Source organism: Siphateles boraxobius, unplaced genomic scaffold (genome assembly GCF_051911475.1).
Source record: "Siphateles boraxobius isolate OS27281-9 unplaced genomic scaffold, OSU_SipBor_1 8, whole genome shotgun sequence".
Lineage (NCBI taxonomy): Eukaryota > Metazoa > Chordata > Actinopteri > Cypriniformes > Leuciscidae > Siphateles > Siphateles boraxobius.
Window position 1 is genome coordinate 1,192,628 of NW_027509208.1, and position 25,347 is coordinate 1,217,974.

The 25,347-nt window shown below is 35.9% G+C and overlaps 2 protein-coding genes across 2 annotated transcripts in view; both read right to left on the reverse strand.

Annotated features, from left to right (window-relative positions):
• Positions 1–24,401, reverse strand: stum (stum, mechanosensory transduction mediator homolog). Its single transcript, XM_077219572.1, has 3 exons — positions 24,110–24,401; positions 8,413–8,592; positions 1–1,386 (listed from the first exon to the last, which is right to left on the reverse strand). The coding sequence occupies exons 1-3, from the start codon at positions 24,276–24,278 to the stop codon at positions 1,352–1,354; spliced, it is 384 nt and encodes a 127-aa protein (XP_077075687.1). The 5' UTR covers positions 24,279–24,401; the 3' UTR covers positions 1–1,351.
• LOC143729596 (uncharacterized) overlaps positions 1–25,347 on the reverse strand; it is a 700,608-nt gene that overhangs the window by 633,564 nt on the left and 41,697 nt on the right. The window lies entirely within an intron of this gene.

Sequence of the window (25,347 nt, forward strand, 5' to 3'; positions counted from 1 at the left end):
TCACTTTTTAAAAGCAGAATTTATTAGATATGTACCTCTTACATTTCTAGAGATGTGACAATGTCATTGTGTAAGTCTGCTGTGTAACATATGTTTGGCCGTAATATGTAGGCCTTTGGACTTAGCACTGGAATATAATGTTTGTATTAAAAAAGTAAACGCAACAGCACGACATTACAGAACTAATTCACTTTCTGTCCATATTTACAACAAATCCTCAAATACATTTACAGCACACATTCACACCAGAGACCAGCTTACTGTTTATATCATAACATCCAGAGAGACTCAACAAAATTTGAGACTCTTAGTGCGAGTAACACAATGAACCAGTTCCGAATACTTCATATTTAGTATTGCACACTCAGCAATAGCACAAATTCTGCTTGCTCAGTTGGTGCTGCCTTTTGAAATTGGTGGTTAATTTTTCAATGCCATTCCTAAATCATAATGTTTTGCCCATTTCAATTTGCACCATGCCTTTCTCCTATGTCGGTCACATAAAAATAACTCGCACTTAATTGCGTTATTACATACCCTACGCATGGGTTGATTAAAGTGGCCAGTCACTATGGAAACTGGCATACAGTGATTCACCAATACTTGGCTGTTTTACTTAACAACAGATTATTACTGGAGAAAAAGGTTATATTTCTGACTGGTAGTCTCTGGGTATGAGGACTAATAGAGATTAACAACAACAGGTGATGTATTTATGCAGAATACAAGTTACATTTCATAAAACAAATACACACTGTCTGTTTTATAATGCTTAAATTGAGTAATAAAAACAGCACACTATAATGAAATACTGTAGACACTGTAATGCACTTGACATAAAAAATATTTAGTGTTATATGTATGTGAGAAGCAAAATTTTAAAAGGATAGTTCACCCAAAATGTATTTTATTTTGATTTTATATGAACAAACATGAGGTTCAGTAATTTTGTGTGTGTTCCTTTTAAGATTCTTTCAGCTACTATTTGTAGCTACAGCTAAAATGTTCATAATGTATATTGGTCAATTTAATACATACATTAAGACTACAGAGTAAAGTACGATTAAGATCGGTTTTCCCTGACAGGAATATAATGTGTTCGGCACATAGACGTTTTGTACGTTTGCACAATTTTTAGAAATATTCACAGAATGTTCATTCTTTTCTGCTGTCCCTCAACAGTCAGGTCCCCTTGATGCAATACCTGACCGGACAGGAAGTAGCAGGAGTTGGGCTGAAAATCTGCATGTGATCGACCCCTGGATCTCCCAGGCCACGCAGGGTCCGCCTCAAAGCTCCATGCATGTTGGCGGGACAGCGCAGGAGAAAGGTTAGGTTTGCAGGACAGTAATCAGAGCTGCTGAGGGACGGCCTGCTCCCTGTAGCCTGCGAGTACAAGAACATCACAGATCACAAGACTGCTGTTACTGTACGCATACACTACAATTCAAAGGTTTGGGATCGGTATAAGAACTTTATAATGTTTTAAAAATGTCTTCTTATTGCCGTGACACACGTAAAAGAACAAGCGACGACAAAAGCTGACTGTGTTGTATGAAAATACTCGGTCTGTCGTCTTGACTCATTTGCTTACTTTCATCGCTTTTGCTTTTATTCTCATGCACTGAGTGGTTCGCTAAGCTGAACCGCCAAGCCTATTTTCATATATTTTAAAATTTATAATGTAATTTATAAAATTTAATTTATTCCTGTTATGAAAAAGCTGAATTTTCAGATCTTCAGTGTCACATGATTCTTCAGAAATCATTCTAATACGCTGATTTGGTGTTCAAGAAACATTTCTAATTATTAACAATGTTGAAAATAGTTGTGCTGCTTAATATTTTTGTGGAAACCGTGCTAAAATATTTTTCAGGATTCTTTTATAAATATAAAGTTCAAAAGAACAGCATTTATTTCATATATAAATCCTTGGAAACAGTATAAATGTCTACTGTCACTTTTGATCAATTTAATGTGTCCTTGCCTAATAAATGTATTGATTTCTTTCCAGAACAAAACCAAAAAGCACTTACTGACACCAAACTTTTGAACAGAATAAATGTAGATTGTGTAGATTAATGATTAAATATCTGGTCTTGTAACTAAAAGGTTGTAGGTTCTAATTCTTCAAAGCCTGATCCATAGTTAAATACAGTATATCCATAAAGCCATTTTTTTCACTCAGTGTCGTGTCACTACAAACTCAAAATTATTTCAACAACTTATTTTAACTAATTTTCAGTGACTAATAACTGAAATTTTGGTTGGTTCCAAAAGTTCCTCATTTTGTTTTTGTGTGTGCTATTATGTTAGCATAATAATTTACCAGTGTTGTTATTGTTAGCTAAAACTAGTTCAAATGTTTATTGAAATAAAGCTGAAATAAAGTAAAAATGATAATAATATTCGATGAAAACTTGAAAAACAGGTTTAAAAACAAAGTGAAACTGATTTTTTTTAGTATATAAATAATACTAAAATAAACCTGTTATCAATAATATTTTATTACATTGAATCTTTTTTGTGATGTAAAATGAGGTAGATGTTTAAAAACCGAATGACCAAACAACAGTTTAATTTCTTACAGAAAGCCTAGGAAACCATCTTCACCTAAACATTTAATATTCGTCTGGAGATGTGACTCAGTTCAGCTTTCTTACTCATCTCCTCTAAAGTGCCTCCCTGGTTCAGCTCGAGGAGCAGTCTTATATCTGCATTTACATATCACAGGTTTTGGCTTTATCTTTAAGCATTTATAGTGAGATTTAGGATGGGGATAGACTAATGACTCATGAGCTTCTTAAAGCATTGCATTATAACAGGTTTAAACGCAGACGACTCAATGCATTAAAGCTTTCAAGATCCAAGCTTCAAACAACAAGTCAATTTTTTTTGGCATGCAAGCCATTTAGTAATCTGTGCTGCAAAACGTTAGGCAATGTATTAGTTGAAGGGATAGTAGACACCAAAATGAATTTGTTAATATTCATGGCATTCTAAACCTGTATGAAAGAATATCCTGGTCACTTTTTTTAGTGTAATGAAAATGAATGAGGATTGGGGGTGTCAAGCTGACAAATGACCAAAAAGCACCATAAAAGCATCATGAATTTGGTCCTTTTTTCCTTCAGAGCTTTTCAATTATTCAGTCGACCCATGAATGATTCGTTCACAAAACAGACTGATCCGATTCTCACTGACTAAATGATTCAGGAGGTTAACAGCCCGCAAAGTGTATGGAAATATGGTATTCTAGTCATATGGACTACTTTCATTAAATATTTGATTTTATTGTTATGGTGCTTTTGCATCCTTTCTGAAGCTTGACAGCCATTTCTCATTCAATTTTATTATATTGGCCTCATTTCTCATTATATCCTTACAACACAATATTGTTAAAAAATTTGTGTGTCATGAAAAAGAAAATCATGTTTGATTCTTGAGGTGAAATATTACTTTAAAGCGTCTTTCAAGGCTGCTGTGCCACAAAGGCAAGACTGCTTAAAGATGTTGTCAAAGGGCCCAGCGTGCGACTGAAGGAGTTATAGTGGTGATCGGTGTAGCAGTCTCTGTATGAAGCCTCACGTCTGCAATGCTTCTTTTCTAATGAGCGCTATGGTTCTACTGGCATTTAATGGACAAAAGTGGATCAAACAGACTGAGAGGAGACTGGCAGATGGCAGGTAGTGGGAGGCATATTATCCAAGATGGATCAGAATAAACAGAATGGGAGAAGCCAGGCTTGCAGCATGTGTAGTGTTAATGGGCTGAAATGAGTGAGCAAACTGTGAGGACAGCAGACCTGTATCAAATATATTATTATGTTTTGCTGTTTAAGATATTGCAATGTTTTTTTTTTTAATTGCATTTAGAATGCTTTACATTAGTGTATTATTTCATAATGCTCACATACACACTGCAAAGTTTAAACATTTGCATTTAAATGCAAAAGTGAATCCTTTAAATTACCATTCTGTTAAAAAATTGGAATAGTTGACCGTGATAACCATAGAGAGATTTGGCATCTCATGTCTCTGAATATATAATATATAAAATAACATGTAATTCACATGAGGTTCGGACAATTTGATTTGCTTCAATCCATTTAAAAAAATGTTTTAATTTTTTAAAAAATTTGTTTAATTGTTTTGAATGAATGATTCAATGACTTCTCTTGTTTCAGGATGAATCACTGTTTTATTTTTTTTATATGAATCTCTTGAATGAAACGACTTACTCATAAAAAGGCATGTTGGACTTCATGTGGCGTTACGCGGACCGATCAACGAGATTTGCAGCTTGCAGAAAACAGGGCCGTCAAGTCAGACACTTTCTGCTTCCTGTAGCGATGCTCGCACGGTGTTTGCTTACTTTATCACAGATGAAGTGGATTAGATCGAATATTTATCGATTACATAGACATTTCAGATGTTTTCATGAGGCAACAGAAACACTTTTTATGTACTGCTTAATACAGCACCATCTGTATAAGAATACATTTCACAAGCCTATACTATTTTAAAACCAATAAAGTGGGTCTATATATTTTTATCGGTGTTATTTTGATAGACATGACACAATATAACATTATGATTACATGAAAAGAGTTTTTGCTGTTATAAAAACATGAACTTGTGAGCATTAACGGAAACTGAAGGTGTCAGAATAAACACGAAACATACGTCACTGTTGTCATCGGTGAATCCGACCAATCGTGGAAAAGCGGTGTCGTCATCAGAACTTGTGCAGTCGCTCTGGAAAAGCTGCACTGGCCGAGTGAGCCATCTGTTCACAACTCGCTCTCGTACTTTGATGGCATAGGTCGTGATGTGGCGTCGGACAAAATTTCAAGTCAGATGCCGGTCGGTCTTGCGCAGCGCCGCATAAAGTCGAACACACCTAAAGTCTTAACTTGTTTCATTACTAGATGAATCAGCGTTTTTGAACGAATATCTTGAGTGAATGATTCAATGACAAATACTGACTGTGTTGAATGAAAATACTCGGTCTGTCGTCTTGACTCATTTGCTTACTTTCATCACTTTTGCTTTTATTCTCATGCACTGACTGGCTCGCTAAGCTGAACAGCCAAGGCTATTTTAATATATTTTAAAATGTAATTTATTCCTGTTATGAAAAAGCTGAATTTTCAGATCTTCAGTGTCACATGATTCTTCAGAAATGCTGATTTGGTGCTCAAGAAACATTTCTAATTATTAACAATGTTGAAAATAGTTGTGTTGCTTGATATTTTTGTGGAAACCATGCTAAAACATTCTTTGATTCGTTGATAAATATAAATATTTGAAATATTTGACAAAATTTCAAGTCAGACGCCGGTCGGTCTTGCGCAGCGCCGCATAAAGTCGAACACACCTAAAGACTTAACTTGTTTCATTACTAGATGAATCAGCGTTTTTGAACGAATATCTTGAGTGAATGATTCAATGACAATACATTTTTTTAACAGTCATTTCTCGCCACCAAATGGCGTAGCGATGTAATTGCTATAAACGTATTAACTTTTATAATTGTATAATTTGAGTTTTTGTAACACAGAAAATAATGACAATGCTACTGACTGTTTGTGAAGCTGTTTCATACATGGCAACTTCTCTCTCTGGCTCAGCAGCAGTGCTAATACCGATTTGAATGTTCGCTGTGATTGTACTTGTCAAACGTTTAATAGACATAGCCGAATCATTTTAATTTAGGAATAACTTTGCATAGGTGTCTGAATCATGATTGTTATCTTTTAACGATTAATCATGCAGCTCTAGTGTTTATAATAAAAGCATATTTTTGCACTGCATCTCACCTGCTTGAGCATTTGTTGCTTACTTAAAGGGACAATGTGTAGTTTTTTAGGTATTTTATTATCTAAAATAAATATTTTTACTCATAAATATTTCCTCAATGGTGTACAAATACCTCTGCCAATTATCTGACTTATCCTCGTAAATGAAGAATTTATTATCTTTATTTACATGTGACGGAAAGGTCCACGGAGGCTTCCATGTCGTTCCGCTATCTTGAAAAACTATAATAGCAGAGAGGGTCAAAAAGTACTAGGCCAACGCGTTTCCACAACTTGTTTTGGTTCAGAGCCAGCGTCACGTGACTGAAAGCAGCAGAAACGGAGGAACAGAGCAGTGAGAGGCGCTTGTTACGTGCTCCGAGGATATGTTGTTCTTTTGTTGCTGTCTTTGCTTTCACTTTCTCTGCTATCATCTCTCAGGGCGGTGCTGTTGGCTGTCCGTCATCATTGCGACACGAACCGGAATGGGCGTCCTTGCTATAAGAGACTGACGTAGACTTTGGAGTTAAACAGGAGTCACGGCCCCGGCAAGTTTAAAAGGCTGCATTGCACTGATATTATTCATACTGTAACATTCGTTTGTTCGTTGTGTCAAGTTGCAGTTTGTTTGAAATAAAAAACCTGTTCACCTGAAGGAAAACTCGACGAATGGTATTAGAAAACATCCTGTCATAGCTTTTTGGTACATAACAGCTACCGTAGATGCAACACGCATTTGAAAAAGTGAGGCGCTGGAGAGCACAATTCGTTTGAATGCAAAATACAATTTCACCGCTAGATGGGAGAAATTCCTACACAATGTCCCTTTAAGTATTTTATGTTAAATCCCTTACTCTCCTGGATGATCTTGAGGTAACAAAGGAAGCAACAAAGAAACATTGTCTTTACAACAAAACACTTCATTTTTGCAGTGTAGAACGCAATATGTATTTGTGGCCAATGCGTGCAGGTTATGTTTTATAATATTCAAGGTGTTATATCTGAGACAGGTCTGAGTATGAGTTGTGACAGGACAAAAGTCAAATATTAGATCCACCTACCTTCAGAGACTTTCGATCCAAAAGGTTGTGAAGTAGTAACATAAATAAATAACAGATTAGATATTTGAAATAAATCCATAAAAAGATACATGCAGAACAAAAGCAAGTCAAAAGGGAATCCTGAATAACATTCAACAACGGCACAATAAAATCGAATCTGTGTTTAAATATTCAATAAATTTGTTCTACAGGAAAAACATGTGACGTGAGAAATTAAAGTTCTGCGAGTTGCTTCGTCCGCCTACACAGAACAATTACTGCAGCGCTTTCAATCCACTCCTACAAACAGACCGCTCTAATAGTCATTGTTCAAAGAATTCTGCCGGAGATGGTATTATAAGGAGCGAGAAACGTGAGGTTGAACTTGAACATGAACGGAGATGACTATGGCCCAATGCAGGGTGACTGATGAAATCTTGTCATCTTTTCTTACACTTACTACGCGTGATAAAGGGTGGTTCACCCAAAAATGAAAAATCTGTCAGCTTTTACTCACCCTCATGTTGTTCCAAACCTGTATTACTTTCTTTCTTCTACAGAACAGAAAATAATATATTTTGAAGGATGTTTTAACTGTTTTTGTCCATTTAATGAAAGTCCAAAACAACACTTTATGGCATTGACTTTAATTGTATGGACAAAAAATATATTTTAAAATATCACCTTTTGTGTTTGACAGAATAAATAAAGTCATACGGGTTTTGGAACGACATCAGGGTGAGTAAATGATGACAGAATCTTATTTTTTGGGTGAACTAACACTTTAACTGTATGTTCTAGTTTTGCTGGAAATCATTAAAATAAAGATCTATGAGATCATGACCATCAACTTCTTAAAGTGAATATAGTATGATTTAAATTAATATATAATTTTATATAATTAAGTATATTTTTAAACTTTATTTATTCACTATTTAATGGAACACAAAAGTAGAATTATATTAAGGATACATTTTTTGGATTTATTTATTAGTTTCTATTTTAACAACAGCAGTTCATATAGAGACCTTTGCAATCAAAATCCAGCAAAGACCAAAAATAAATAAACCGAATAACCACCTTAAAGGTATCAAAGTGGTCAATACTCTTGTATTCCACAGGAAAAATAATTTTTGGCACAAAAGTAAAGTGAATAAATAATATCAAAATTGTAATTTTGGGACGATCTACTCTTTTAAAAACAACCCAAAGTATTTAAGGGTTAGTTCACTCAAAAGTGAAAATTCTTTCATTAATTACTCACCATGTCGTTTTAAACCCGTAAGACTTTCGGAACACAAATGAAAATCTTTTTGGTGAAATCTGAGATTTCTGTCCCTCCATTGACAGTCCACGCAACTACCAAAGTTTCAGTTGCGTTGCTGCCAATGGAGGGACAGAAAGCTCTCAGATTTCATCAAAAAGATCTTCATTTGAAGATGAATGAAAGTCTTACAGGTTTGGAATGACATGAGGGCAAGTAATTAGTGACAGAATTTTTGGGTAAACTATCCCCTTTAAATAAATGAAGAATAAAATAACCCTGCTTTGGTATTACTGAAGCATACTCACTCGCGAGAATGACCATGTCCATTCCCCAAAATATGCTCATGATCCAGCCCACCATGACGATGGCAGTGACGATCTGAATGAAGGCAGCTGCGATGTTCAGCCAGAACACACAGCACATGTGTCTGTCGGGCAGGTCTGTCCTCGCTCCGCACAGAACTGTGAAGGCTGAGATGAATGTACCTGTCACAAAAACACAGTGAGATGCTATCAACATGAGGCGATATGATCCTCTTCTGTGGTTAAAACGGTTAACGCAAGCAGTAAGACCTCAGTCTTAATCTCAGCCTAAAACCGCACACTGTAATGATATCATTCATCAGGTTGTGAATTATAGGCATAATTATGGCATAAAATATTAACAACAGAGCTTGAATATAAATTAACATGGTGATTTTAAGAGCAGTCAGTGATGTCAGACGTGCCTGTAGGTTTCATACATTGGTGGTCTGGGTTGAAATGAATGTTTGTTCTACAGTATATGCTTAAAAGTTTATTGCTGAATAACTTACATTTTGGTCTGTATTAACACAATATAGCACACAAATCATATGGACTACTAATATGATTCTTTCTGATCCTTTTTATGTTTTTAACTGTTGTTATATGAAAAAAAATCTTTGTAAAGTATCTTTAAAAAATCTAGAACAACATAAAATTTAAATTTATAACATAATTAACATTCACAACCTTATTTACTTCCATAATCTGAAGTATTTACAAGTAAAACAGGAAATGTAACAAGAAAAAAAATGTACAAAAAAGGTACTAATTAAAAAAAAAAAAAATTATTGATTGAATGGTTAAAATTTGGCTTCACATAGCCGGATGGAGTCAGACAATAACAATGAAACATTCATAATAACTCCATGTAATAGGTAATATATAACAAGTCCATTTTTCACAAGTACATTGCTTTAAATTCCTATTTGAAATGGATTGTAAATCTTCAAATGTTACTATTCTGGTAGGGTAGACGAGTGCTTGGGAACTTTTGGAAACTTTGCGTTAAAGGTGCATTACGGCTGCCGGTAGACTCGGACTCGACGTTCATGTGGGTTGCCACAACTTGCCAGATTGAGGACAAGCAACAGGCACAAGCGCAATTGACAATGGAAAGCAACGAGCCTTACGCTAAAAGTTGATGATTTGTTTTAACCGTGTTTTAACATGCCGCTCTGGACATAGAGCTTTTTATATAGACTTTGAGGCTTTATTCCTGTAGAATCTGTGATGTCTGACCCAGTTTGTTTGCTGGCTTCTATGGCTGCAATGCGCTGTGATTTCCGATAACTGGCAACCCGGGATGTCGAAATACTATTGGGTAAATTGGCAGTGTGCGGGATCACACAGACCAAAACAAAAACAGACATTCCGGCACGGAACATACATTTCAAAGTAGAATAACTGGCTGTAGAATTGTTTATGGAGAAACAAGTATGTAAATGTAGCATGTTTCCTAAATTTCTGCAAATCTACATACAGCACCTTTAACCAGCATGGCACCGTAACTCACCAAGACATCTCTTGTCATATAGATATTTGTCATATGGATATTTCTTCTATCCAGAGAAATTAGGTTATGAGGAGCTTTCCATATTTGTAAGGCCGATAAGCATAATTTCCACAGATAAAGATTGAGCGAGAAGGCTGCACTGTGCTGCCATCGCATTAGTATTATCACAATAATAGATTGTAATGGGACAGTGGTTGAACATTAGCATAGCTCATTTGAGTCCCCTGATTGTGAGAAATGTACTCTATTCACTCCGGTTACAGCCTGTCTTTTGGTCAACAGTATGGTCTGGCGCTATGAAATGTTTGGCTATTACAAAGAGGAACTGGGACAGAACCTCTTAAGTTTATCTTTTGGAAGGGGCTTTCCAAGTTGAGGATGAAATAAAAAAAAAACTTTCACAATGTTCTTATTCCCACGGTCGTTATACAAACAATACGCTTACTGTCCCAAAAAGCAGATAGCTTACAATAGACACCAAAGAAACAAAGAATGAATTTAGGAAATGGAAAATAACAATCTCTCTTTCTCTCTCCATCTCTTTGACTCAAGGAGGAGAAATGCACCGACATTTCCATCCATCTATTTTATAATACAATAATATTGTAAGATATTACAATAAAACACTTTTTTTTAAATTTAATTTGATTTATTTCTTGTAGCTAAACCAAAGAACACCATGACTATTTATACCAAAAGTGCTTATATAGCAGAGACGTTTAAAACTGACCAAAAACAAAAACAAATGTTTTACAGATGCCCCCGAAAACCTTCAGAGGGAATCTGCAAACGCTCTCCTGCAACATTGTCTCTCTCTCTCAGAAGAAAAGGAACTCAACGGGATAATTAACCTCCCACACTGCCAATGGGGCATATGTGAGGAAGGCTAGGGAAAATTATAGTGATTGTGAGCCTAATGTGCGGGGATTAAGACCTCTACTGTATCTTATCTTCATGAATCCCTTCTTCATAGAGAAAACGAGTGTGCATGTGTGCATGTCTGAATTACATGTGAGGCATATGCAAGCAGACATGTGCCTATTTGACAGGCAGAAGCATTGTTGACAAGGTGCAAGATCACACAAATGGTTTGTAGTGCAAGTGTGTGTGTCTGATAATATGGTGGAGTCTTCATGTCATTCCCTTTAATTAGGAAAAGAATCATGGTTTTCACAAAAATACTAGACAGCACAACATTGATAATAATATGAAATGTTTCTTGAGCAGTAAATATGCATATATTAGATTATTAGCAGCATATTAGAATGAAGGATCATGTGACACTGAAGACTAGAGCAATGATGCTGAAAATTCAGCTTTGCATTACATAAATATTAATCACTTATCTTCCTCACCCATCTCTGACCCAAGCGAGTGGAAGCTTGTGATTTGGACAGATAAACAGGAACGACCTTCAGTTTATCAGAAGACACATTTCAACACGATCTCCCCCTCTTCAAATGTAGAGGTGTCAAGTAATGAAGTACAAATACTTCTTTACCTTACTTAAGTAGAAATTTTGGGTATCTATACTTTACTGGAGTAATTATTTTTCAGCAGACTTTTTACTTCTACTCCTTACATTTTAAAAATAGTCTCGTTACTCCTATTTCATTTCGGCTTGTTTTCATTCCGGCTTGTCATCGTTCAATTATTCATTTACATACCAGGAATGTATCAATCAGGATTATGAGTTATTTTTTATTGTAGATTAATCGTTAATTTTGACAGCACTAATGTTTATTGTATAAGACAACCATATAAGGGTGATTGTAACTAAGCCTGTCCTGGGTACACCAGTTTTCTTGTCCGTTGCCCTCACAGATTCCTGCAGCTAAGCTTATGTACATTTACATTACAATAAAGGTTATTGATAATAACATGCCTCTGAAGTTTGACTTTTTGCAATTACAATTACAATACTTATAGGCAACTAGTCATCATATCTTCCGCTCTATTAATGCTCAGTAGTACACATATATGGTTCTTTAATGTATTTGCTTTGTACTAAAATGAGTTCATTTTCAATGGGCATATATGCGGCTGAAACAGGTAGCATCCAAAATGTTTCAACATTAACATTTTAATATAACATTATAGTCATTATGGCCTTTAGAAAAATGTTTTTTTGAGGAGGTGGGGTAGTGCACTATAGTATATAGTATATATATATTATATATATATATGTGGCGAGGGACGGCCAAGGGACGTGAGAGAACGGCGCGAGGCCGGTGGTGCGATTGCTAATGAGCAACACCTGTATAGCACACCGGTCTCGCATCTCTCACGGAGGAGCGGAAGCATAAAGGGGCAGCGACGACATTAATGATCGAGAGAGGAACAGGCCTGATTTTAGTTGTTCTGGTTTTTGTATTTGTGTTTTATTTTAGCCAGCAGTCGTCCGCGAGGGGCTGCTGGCCGTTATGTTTTATTTTGGGTAAGCCAGCAGTCGTCCGCGAGGGGCTGCTGGCGGTAGGCTATTTTAGTTTGTTTGTTGTATTTTAAATAAAGTTTATTTTGATTGTTCGCCGGTTCCCGCCTCCTTCTTCCCTGAACATTGCTACAATATATATATAGACAGAAGTCTTTTTAAACCTTAGTATCTATACTTCTACCAGAGTAATGAATGTGAATATTGACACCTCTGTTCAAATGTAAAAAGAGCACAATAGTAAGGTTATGGAGGTAAACCTGTTATTTAAAATAAAGATCCATAGAGAAATTGATTTTTAGCAATAAGGAAAAAAAACATTTCACGAAAGACCTATGAGCACCAAGCATGTTAAACTACGGTATACTGTATGCTTCTTAGGCAGGGTGATTTCAAATTAGTTATACATGTATATATATATATAGTTATATATATATATAGTTATTATATATATATACATACATATATAAAATTCATGTTTAACTCTAAAACAGCTGGTCAATCATGACATTATATCATATGGCCATCATATAAAATAAATACATTGACTTAAAATTTTTCGAAATATTACTGTATTTTGATGAAATAAATGCAGCCCATAGTGTGTGTGTGTGTATATATATATATATATATATATATATATATATATATATATATATATATATATATAAAATAAAATATAAAATGTATATATTTATTAATTTTTGAGGGTATGAGTCACGTCAATGTGAGTTTTGTAGGCTATAAGGCTAGCTAGGTAGCATAAGCTAATGTAATATTTTTTTCAGATGCATATGGAAAAAATTAAACACATCATTCACTAGCCCTCAGTGTACATACTGACCCTCTAAAATACAACATTGCACACTGTGTTTGGTCCACAGGTGGCAACTAGCTTGACGTATAACAGAGGCATTTCGAATGCAAGGTGAAACATAAAGCACGCACAGCAACCGTACCGGAAATTGAAAATTCCACAACGGCTCTACGGCCTCTATTTATAACAGCTCAAGGATGAGAGCCAAGACAGCTTGCGAGGAGACACAAAAAAGTCAGTCTGACTGCCTGCAGTCATCACAGTTTTCAGTCATTCTGTGAGGTGCTGATTACTCATCAGTCATTTACTCTCTGTTCAATCCTTTCCAACAAAAAAAGAGTCATTTAGGTTAACACTGTCTTTTATGAGGCTCACAGCACCAATTCTGCTCATTTAATACAGAATTTCAAGAGATAATTTCACTTGGAATGACTGGGCCTTGAGAAGATCAGAAATGATTAACAAGTGTGCTTGAACATTTTGCTATATGAAAAAACCCATAAGTAATTTTCATCATCCCAAAAGTTAAACTTCGGGATGAACGTGCTTTATTGCCGAACGTGCTTTATTGTTTATACCGTTTATTGGTAATATCGTTTATTGGTAATATCACACTGCAAGTCTTATGTAATCAGAAGCAAGAGCATCAGTGTAATTTGTTATCGGGTGTCTTTGCTGATTGCCACAGTGCAGCTGTATTAAAAATGAGACCAGAGCAATAACAGTCTCCGGATGATGTTATCCCATTCATCTCATTTTGTGAGTGAAGAGACCGTCTGTATAAAATTAGGAAGTTACAGTGCTCAGAGAGCCTCTATCTGCTGCCAAAAACATTGCTCTCAAAGCAAACTATTGTCACAAAAACACCAAATGACCCCTAATTCCAGTAATCATGTATAATATTGTAACTGAATGGTGAAAAAAAACAACAACTATCAGCTCCAGTTTAATAAAAGAAATCTAATTTTTTAGTCTGAAATCCTCTGTGGTTTCTTTCAATGCACTTTTGCGAGACACTGGTTTCCTGTTTGTTTTTCTTCCTTACTTTTGGGTCTCAGCCTTATAAGTCACGTCCACCACACACGTGGTACTGCGGTACTCACGTACTGTCCTGTCCGTTCACTGACTCTTGGCCAAATAAGATGAAATGTTGACCAGACCTTTTGTTGGTTAGTCCAAGATCTAAGTTTAAACTAGATCAAATCTAACATTCTCCAAAAGTGCACACTTCCCTAGAGCAATGTATGCAAACAGTGATATATTATAATTTGATCTGCATATACTAAACTAAACTAAGAGCCAGGCTGCTCAAATGTACACTATCGTTCGAAAGATTGGGGTTGCTGACATTTCTTTATGTTTTTGGAAGATGTCTCATGCTGCATGTCACCTAGGCTGTATGTAATTTATTCTTGTGAATTTTCAGCATCATTACTCCAGTCTTAAGTGTCACATGATCCTTCAGAAATTATTTTAATATGCTGATTTGCTGCTCATGAAACATTTCTTGTTATTAGCAAAGCCCAAATCACAGTCTTTGCTGTCCCAACTTAATTGATATAAGTAGTGTAGAACATTATATAGAAACTGTGTCTATTCCTCGCTTAGTGAGGCCAAACAATAAATCTAGTGTAGGATCTAGCAAAAATCTTATTGTAATTAAACCAGAAAATCTAAATATCAGTGAACAAAAACAATTTCTAAAGCTAGGTCTTCTAAACATTAGATCGCTCACACCTAAGGCGGTTATTGTAAATGAAATGGTCACAGATAATAGTTTCGATGTACTTTGCCTTACTGAAACCTGGCTTAAACCAAATGATTATTTCGGTCTAAATGAGTCCACTCCACCAGGATACTGTTATAAGCATGAGCCCCGTCTGATCGGTCGTGGCGGCGGGGTTGCAACAATCTATAGAGATATTCTTAATGTTACTCAGAAAACAGGTCACAGGTTTAATTCGTTTGAAGTACTTGTGCTAAATGTTACGCTCTTAGATGCAAGAAACAAATCCATATTATCTCTAGCCTTGGCTACCCTATATAGACCTCCAGGGCCCTATGCTGATTTCCTAAAAGAGTTTGCATACTTTCTCTCAGATCTATTGGTCAATGTCGATAAAGCAATAATTGTTGGAGACTTTAACATACACGTAGATAATACAAATGATGCGTTAGGGACTGCGTTTACAGATTTATTAAACTCCTTTGGGGTCACGCAAAACGTCAGCGGTCCCACTCATCGTCTAAATCATACACTAGATTTAATTATATCATATGGAACCAATCCAACTGATATAAATATTATACCGCAAAGTGATGATCTCACTGATCATTACATGGTAACTTGTATAATACGTACTGCTGAAATTTGTCACGTTGCGCAACGTTATCGACCAGGCAGAACAATCCTTCCAACCACTATAGATAGATTCTCAAATAGCTTACCTGATCTATCTCAGCTGCGCAGTGCACCCAAACAAACAGATGAACTAGAGGAAATGACTAGCAGTTTGAGCACCATGTTCTCTAGTACACTAGATATTGTTGCACCAATTAGATTAAAAAAGGTAAGAGAGAAAACTAAAGCACCATGGTACAACAGTGCTACGCATGCAATCAAGAGAGAAACTCGTAACTTAGAGCGTAAATGGAAACAAACTAATTTAGAGGTCTTTAGAATCGCGTGGAAAGACAGTATGTCACGTTATAAAAAGGCTCTAAAAGCAGCAAGGGCTGAGCATCTCCGCAAACTAATAGAAAATAACCAAAATAATCCAAGGTTTTTATTCAACACCGTGGCTAGACTAACAAATAAACAAACATCACCAGAGCAAAATATTCCATTACAATATAGTAGTAATGATTTTATGAATTACTTCAATGAGAAAATAGAAAGCATCCGAAACACAATTGTAAATATACAATCCTCTATGATGTCTTATGATTCAGCCTCAATTATGGCCCCTCTAGAACAACTACACCGATTTACAACTATAGGACAGGAAGAGCTAAATAAACTTATCATTGCATCGAAACCAACAACATGTTTATTAGATCCAATACCCACTAAACTACTGAAAGAAGTGTTACCTGTAGTCGAAGAGCCTCTTCTTAATATTATTAACTCGTCTTTATTTTTAGGTCATGTTCCAAAAATATTCAAGCTGGCAGTAATAAAACCTCTCATTAAGAAACCGCAATTAGATCCAAATAACTTAGCAAATTACAGACCCATCTCAAATCTTCCATTTATGTCTAAAATACTAGAAAAAATTGTGTCCGCTCAATTGTGCTCTTTCTTACAAGAAAATGATATCTATGAAAAATTCCAGTCGGGATTCAGACCGCATCATAGCACAGAAACTGCGCTAGTTAAAATTACAAATGATTTACTTTTAGCTTCTGACCAAGGCTGTATCTCAATACTAGTTCTACTCGATCTAAGCGCTGCGTTCGACACTATCGATCATAAAATACTCCTGGATCGACTACAAAACTACACTGGTGTTCAGGGACAGGCATTAAGCTGGTTTAGATCTTACTTATCAGACCGTTACCATTTTGTCTGTCTAAATGGGGAAAAATCAAAGATAACGTCAGTAGACTATGGAGTGCCGCAAGGATCGGTGTTAGGCCCTCTGCTATTCTCAATATATATGCTGCCACTTGGTAATATTATAAGAAAACATGGAATTAATTTCCACTGTTATGCTGATGACACTCAATTATATATCTCATCACGACCAGATGAAAACACTAACTTATCTAAATTGACAGAGTGTCTAAATGATATAAAATGCTGGATGACGTGTAATTTCCTGCTATTAAATTCAGATAAAACGGAGGTACTACTTATTGGTCCAAAAAACTACCCACAAAATCCCTTACAATACAACTTTAATTTAGAAGGATGTCCTGTTACTTTATCCACTACAGTAAAAGACCTGGGTGTTATACTAGACCGCAACTTGACTTTCGAAAATCATATTTCATATATTACAAGAACAGCCTTTTTCCACCTTAGAAACATTGCTAAGCTACGCAACATGCTATCTGTTTCTGATGCAGAAAAGTTAGTTCATGCTTTCATGACCTCGAGACTAGATTACTGTAATGCTTTATTAGCTGGCTGTCCTACATCCTCAATTAACAAGCTACAGTTAGTGCAAAATGCAGCTGCTAGAGTTCTTACTAGATCAAGAAAATATGATCATATAACACCTATTTTATCATCTCTACACTGGTTACCTATTAAGTTACGTATCAATTACAAAGTATTCCTACTGACCTATAAAGCCCTAAATGGTTTAGCTCCTGTGTATTTAACAGACCTTCTATCGCCATACAATCCATCGCGCTCTTTAAGATCACTAAATTCGAGGCTTCTGGTCATTCCTAGGATATCTAAGTCCACTAAAGGAGGGAGGGCGTTCTCGCATTTAGCTCCTAAACTCTGGAATAGCCTTCCTGATATTGTACGAGCCTCAGACTCGCTGTCCCAGTTTAAAACTAGATTAAAGACGCATCTCTTTAACCAAGCATTCACTTAATGCTTAACCTTTGATACTGCTGAATCGGTTCGAATGCATTAACATTATGAACATCAGCTATGCTAATTATTTCCCATCTGCCTTTCTGCTGTTATCTCGGGACGCTAGTCCCGAGGTAAATAGCGTTCGTCAGCTCCAGTTTGTATCCAGCCTCTCACGGAGACTTCAGATGCCCCAACGCCTGTGAAGAGACGACTCGACGCCTGTGAAGAGACGACTCAAAGCCGGCGATATGTTATGCCATAAATTAATACTTGATTAACTAACTGTATTTTTCTATGTACATTTCCGAAATGCAATTTCTGTAAAGCTGCTTTGAGACAATGTGTATTGTGAAAAGCGCTATACAAATAAATTTGAATTGAATTGAATTGAATTGAATGTTGAAAACAGTTCAGCTTAATATTTTTGTGCAAACAATATTTTTTTTCAGGAGTTTAAAGCATTTATTTATTTTGTATGTAAAATTGTTCCATTTATTTATTTTTTTGGTTAAATGAAGCACTTGAGTAAATTATTTCCACAGTTGTATGTATGTCCGTTAAAAAAATATACAGGTCAAAGTACAATGCTAAGCTAGTGGATGTATTAAGTCTGGGTATATTTTCATAATTCCCATCTGCATACTGTTCTTAACGTACTTCTACAACAGTTGAGAAGAAATTTCTTCATTGAATATCATTTATAAGTCATTATGGACACTTCAATTCTTAAACTTGGATACTTAAACTTGCAAAGCTTTGATTATGTTAAAGTATTGAAATGATTAAAATAGAAACACTAAATTATAGCACCACTATATTGTTGACCTCTACAGCCAATCTTTTTTTAGCCTGAATCCACAAGAGAGTTAAGGTCACACACAAGCATCCTCTACCCGACAGTCACAGGGTCTTCAGCACGTCTATACTTCTCTTTGCTTTGAAAAAGGCTGACAAGAGGATTTTAACATTTTATTAAAGATCTAAAAGAAGTAATGTAATCTAAAATGATAACCAGGCTTAATTTTCTCCCCCGTTTTAAGTGCACTTTGAAGGACCCACTTGGAATGAATTCATGTGCCGGCTTATCTATCGCTTTCAATCTTAGTGAAGACAGGCAGGGAAGCTTCTGCTGTCATGGAAACTAGAAGAGCAGGGCTAGACCGACAAGTTCAATGCAAAGAGTGTTGGGATAGCATCGGCATGAGCAACACAAATATATCTAATTGCCCTGCTGAAAAAAATAGTTTAAACCAGCATTAGCTGGTCTGCACCTAAACCATCAGGCCGACCAGCTAATCCAGTATAAGACCAAGAAACAAGCTTAAGATTTATGCTGTTTTGTTTTCACTGCAAATTACTTCGGCCATTTTAAAATCTCTGGTCACTATGATTTACTGTTCATTCCTATTTGGTTTAAAATATCTTGCGAGAACATGGGAAAATTAAAACAAAAAGTATTTCATTATAAAAAATTAATTATTCAGCACATTTAGCTCAGTTTCAGCATTTTCATAAAACTGTGCTTCTGAGCATTGCCTTATAAGCTAAATGTTTGAAATTAAAATGTTCCCCCATAAAATGACTGCCCATTTGGATTTAGATCAGTTTTCCACTTCTAGACATTGAGAACATTCTTCAGATGAAATTCCATCCATATCTGATTACATCTAAAGCAAATATTGTTTGAAAAGGATACATTCTTGGTATGCACAAAGCCTGAATGCAAAACAAGATTTTTGTTTTTCTAGTACCCTGAACAAATTATGCAAATGCAAGTCTAAAATTAAACAGCTGTAAATACAACTGTCAAAATAATTTTGATGCCACCATTTATCAGAATGGCTGACCACATAGGGGAAAAAAATATTGAAAGATGCCACTCAGGAGGTTTGAGTCCAGTATAACCATTTAATTTGAAATCTGAAGTGTTGGGTATAGAAAAAACTCATTGGAACCAGGGTTGACAGGAAGTGGGATTAACTGAATTCTGAGAAAAAATTTTCATCCATCCATCCATCCATCCATCCATCCATCCATCCATCCATCCATCCAGGCCTTTTACCTTTTAGTAAAAGGTACACTATTAATTCTGAGCACGACTGTATGTGTTCATATTTTAGACTTGTCGGGATGGTTTTCGTGGGAAATTGCGTACCTGCCACTTGCCCGTGTGAGTCTCGTCATATCGTAAGAGAAAAGTTGAACCATTTTGTTTTTGCTACCTCAATTCAAGCAACTGAATTGAAAATGTAAAGGCATTTTCAATGCTCAAGTCAAAGCTTAGTGTAGTCACAGCTTCTGAAGCACCTTATTTAACTCTTTCCATGCCACTTCGTCATTTATGACCCAACGCTTCCCCGCCATTGATGAGTTTTTTGGCAATTCATGTTTTTACTGGGGTGCGCTGTTACATTCTTCTGAAAAAGTACAGCATCACCAGGTCCAAAAACAATCAAAGAAGATCTGTGAAAAGAACAAAAGGAGTGGATAGAAGTTTCTTATGCACAAGAAGCTAATGTGATCATTCAGGAGCATATCAAAACTGCCTAATGTTACAGAGAAATATGTTGAAAAATTCTTTTTTTTAAATGAAACTTGCCCAGATTCAAGTGTTTATACAAAAGAATGAATGAAGCTAGAATAAAAGTTTTGTGAGTGTTCAAAAATCACTGGCTGGCAATTTTTTTTAGTAAACGCTGGCAGGGAAGGAGTTAAAAATTAGCTTACTGTACTATTAGTCAAACAACCATTTCCATTTCTTGCAACATCCCTGCATAAGCAAGCACCCAGGTACCCAGCTCTCTGTCATTTCATTTTAAAAGAAATCTTCTAATAAGACTCTCAATTGGTGCACATCCAAATTAGCATGATCTGATTAGATCTGGCACCCAACACATGCCTTGCAAAGTATCTGCAATTAAAGGTGAGGAGAACAGGTTGTCAAGCATGACTCACTAACTAGAGTGGTAATGGTCTCCGACAACCTGAGCGCAGACTGTGAGCTCAAGAGAGCCCCATTTCACTTGGCATTTTCCCTTGTATCATCGTCATCCAAACATGGCCTCACTTGTCATAATATTCTGCTCTAGTTTATGTATGAGCAACTGTGCGGCAAACAGTGCCCGCTTGCAGAGATGATATGAGACAGGCACATTACTGCCTGTAGAATTCATCTTTGTTCTGTAAGTATTTATATAGTTTATGCATTGATTTATGCTGCGGACCCGTGGACTGCGTCCTCCAAAAGCACTCCGTGTCCTCCAGACTCCAGAGGGACTGGCCGAAACTTGAGGAGGAAACACTATGCTGAAGTGGACTGCAAGATTAGATGGCTTTAGGCATGGGTCCACTGGGGGTATCCTGATGGATGAAACCAATATTGACATAAACACCAGAGGGCCACAAGTGGCCGAGAGATGTGGTCACAGGGTGGATTACTATATTATCAATCTATCTGCAACTGTCAGAGATAGATTCCAAGCTCTTCAAATGTCCCAGATGCTAAGATGTCATAGAGGAACGGCATATTCCTGGTAGCATGGTATCAGTGCAGACACTAGCACACAAAAAGGGAGTAAATATACATGGCTGTGGGGTTAAAGAGAGATATCTGATGTACTACATGATCCATATAAGACGAGGGAGCCAAAACGTATCAGCTCACCTACCAAAACGAACGATAGACAATGCTTTTTTATTGAAAGACTTGGTAACATTTTAGAATAAAGTCTCATTTGTTAACATCGGTTAATGCATTAATTAAAGTCACCATGAAATAAATAATGAACAATTCTTATTAATTTATAGAATATTGCATTATTTATTATAAAGAGAAGCTGATCACTGCAGAGCGAGTGAGTAGAGCTGTGTTGCCAGATTGGAAATGTCCAAGTATCGTACCAGGAGCTAAAATTGTTTCATATTTGGAAGAAAATCACTGTACACGAGTCAAACGTACAGAATACAGTTATTTATCTACTAGACCAACAACTTTTTGACATGACCTGCATTTTACTTTATTGCTAAACAATTGACGTTAGCTTGGAAACAACTGACCTAAGCACCGCGGCAGGAACGCTAACTTGTGCTTGTGAGAGAGAGTCATTCTCCACAAGGATTGGCCAGAAAGACGTAACGTGAGATGCCATGGAAGACGTGCGTAACACCACATCAACGTTCTCATAGAATCATAGGAGCCCTATGATTATAACGACCATCATTTGAAGTGTCACAAAATTCTGAATTTATCGTACTTTATGAGATTTTTTTTCACTATTCACAGAGGTCCGAATTATCATAGAAATACGATGATTATCGTACGTCTGGCAACACTGGTGGAGCTTGATGACCGGCTCATCCTCGCTGTAATGGGTGGAGCTATTGGTCCAACCACACCCAAACTCCACCCATAACTCTATTGCTAAACATAGCTCCACCCAGAGATGTCTCGGACATCATGCCCATGGACCGTTGGCTGAACATCTGATGCATAATGCACACAAAATGGAGAAAAAAAAACACAAGAAGTTTCGAGGTCGTTATCTGATTGGTTGAATTCTATAGCATTTACGGAAGACGTGTGTGTTGCATTCTTCAACTGTGTGTCTGGAAACGAAGCCATCATGACAATTCTTTTCTCAGAATTGTGAGACTCGGAATTTCGAGTCATAAAGTCCAATTCTGAGGGGGAAAAAAGACTGATTTTATTACTCGCAATTGAGAGTTTATATCACACAATCCTGAGAAAAAAAGTAAGAATTGTGAAATGTAAACTCACAAGTATGAGCAAAAAAAAGTCAGAATTGTTAGAAAAAAAGTCGCAATTACCTTCTTTATGTTTTATTCTGTGGCAGAAACAAGCTTCCAAAGTTTGCAGCAAAATAACCAAGAGTATGATAATTTCCTTTTCCCCCGAGGTCATGCTTCCTAGCCTTATTAGACACAAAGGAGATCAATATTCTTCTGCCATGTGTGCTTTTATGCTTTGTAAACGGCTGATGCTTTTAATGTGTCTAATGCAGTACTAGAATCCTAAAAGAGAAATAAGACAATCCAATTGCTCTTTGAAGAAGGCATTACAGCACAATCTATACATGCAATTAAGAAAACGGGATGAAAGAAGATGGTCGCAAGAAGATCACACACATGACCAAATACCAAAGATTAACAATTACTTAGACCAAAAGAACACGACTGAGATTCAAGGTGGAAATGACAGTACCGAGATGGATGAATGGATCAGCTATGAAGGAGAAAAGGTCAAGTTGTCAATCAGAGTAATGGAGTGGATGCAATTATTTATGATCGTCCTGATTACGTGTTCTTGCAGATTCAGATGATGGATCTATTACCACAGAAGAACATTTTTACATGAGCTGAAATAAAAAAATTTAACTTAAATTTGAGCAAGAAACCAGAATCTGATCCATGTCCAGATTCTCCAAGTGCACTTTGGTGCTCTAAAGCTCAATGGGAAATTAAGGTTGTCCATAATGATGAAAAAGAAAATATAATTCAATAATTTAGCTTAAAAACAAGCACCATGCTGTTAGAAATATAATCTTTAATATAATTATTTTTTATACACTTTTCAAGATAAACTCAAAATCTAAAATGGCCATCAAGTAACAACATATTTTTCTTACGCTTTACAGTGTAAAAACGTTAATCATTATTTTATCTTATTTAGCAATTTTTTTAATTACAAACCTAATTTCATATCATTTTCTTTGGGTTTAACCATTTCACAACTTGACTTAACCATTTCCTGTTTGGTTTTCTTGTCACATGACAATAAAACAGCTTTCTGCATGTTACTTATACCATTTTCATACAAACAAAACTGATTCACTATTTATTGTCCTAAGAAATAATAACACAAGGTGAGCTAACCTACTTAAGGGTTATCTTTTTGAGAATTTCAGCCTTTTGATGAGACTTTTCTTTTCTTCTTTGTAACACCCACTTCTGACTTCATGCCCCACAAAAACATAAAAATAGCTTTTAATTCTGAAATTGAAAACATGTTAATTGTAGGTGTATCTATTGTCTGTATGAAGTGCATTTTTAATGTATAGTAGTGTGAGAAGTAGGCTAATAGATCAGTACAAAAACAATAATAATAATAAATGTGTCATCATTAACCCATGTACAACAATATTGTAGCCTATACTTAAAAAAAAACATAATGAAAACATATTAGGGAATGCATACAGATGAATTAGAATTAGAAAAATACAATAAGCGTTGCTAAAAGTATTTATACATTCCCATTGCAATTGTTTTGAAGTATAAACAATGCAATATACCTTACGTAGTATAAATAGGTATATAGGCTACTTATACAGTACATGAACGTAAGATGACAAGCAATTTTAAATTAGGCTACTTCAAGTGCACCCAGTCCGGGCACAAATGTGTTGAGAAACAAGCAGATGACAGCTACTGGGAAAGGCATATATGGGATGGCAGCACGTAAACCTCCTTTCTTCTCCCTGACTTGAACAACAACTCCGCTGGTAGAAGAAGAAACTCCCTTTTCGTTCATTTCTGTGTCTTTCTGGTCCATTTCCCAATTTTTTAAATTAATTACAAACCTAGAAATCCTTGTTTTTGGTGCCTGCTGGACACTAACAGGCGCAGCTCCAGCGCGAGCGTAAGCTTGTTGTTGAAGTGAGTGCGCGCAGTGAACGGTAGGCGTCACACTTACTACTGTGTCAGTGAGCCATAGTAGATGAGAAGGTCTTTACACAATAGATTTAAAGTCACAGTGGAGATTTAACGAAGCTAAACTAACGATTATTCATGGATTATCCCGATAGTTTGTAATATTGTTGATATCCCTAATTGTTTATGCTCAAAGTCTTCAAAGGCGGTAAAAGCTGTGATTTTACTGTCAGAATTTAAAAGCAATTTAAAAGCATTTTTCACCCCAAAATTAAAATTCAATCATCATTTATTCAACCTAGGCTATAACTTGTTTCTTGAACGCAAATGTATAAATTTTAGGGAATGTCTTTTCCATGAGAGACACCAATAAACCTCACTGGTTCTTGCACGTCAAGTGAACATGCTTCAGCTTCCATTTACCACAACTGATGTGTGAGTTGATCAATGCTTATATGTGAGTAAAAGCGTATATTAAATCTGTTCATCATAAGTAATAGAGTCTCTTCAGAAAATGAGGACTAAACCACACAATTCATATGGATTAGTTTTACAAGTTCTTTATGATTTTTTTTGAAGCATCAAAGTTGCGTATAGCTGTCAATAGAGGGACAGAAAACTCTCAGATTTCTTCAAAAAAGATCTAGATCTGTGTTCCGAAGATGAACGAAAGTCTTACGGGTTTAGAACAACATGCAGGTGAGTAATTAATGAAAGAATTACAATTTGTGGGTGAACTATCCCTTTAAAATGACGCAACAGTTCTCCATTAGGGCACAAGTCCAATGAACTATACCTTTATACTTCAATTTTTCATGCATTTTTGAACATTTTCATATATCTAAAAAAACAAGTAACTATAAACATAGTATATATAGCCACCTTTTTCGAATCCTAAGTCATCAAATCTCATGTAATGTTTTAAGAGATAACTGAGAACACAATGAGCTCAAAGATGGCAAATAGACAAT

Bases quoted from the DNA above. Each gene is read 5' to 3' on its own strand.
- stum (XM_077219572.1), bottom strand. From the start codon at position 24,278: ATGGACCAGAAAGACACAGAAATGAACGAAAAGGGAGTTTCTTCTTCT. The intron at 8,593-24,109 runs GTGCACTTGAAG...TTTTTGTGACAG, and splicing joins CACATTTGTGCCCGGACTGG to GTACATTCATCTCAGCCTTC. The intron at 1,387-8,412 runs GTGAGTATGCTT...TTGTACTCGCAG, and splicing joins GGACATGGTCATTCTCGCGA to GCTACAGGGAGCAGGCCGTC.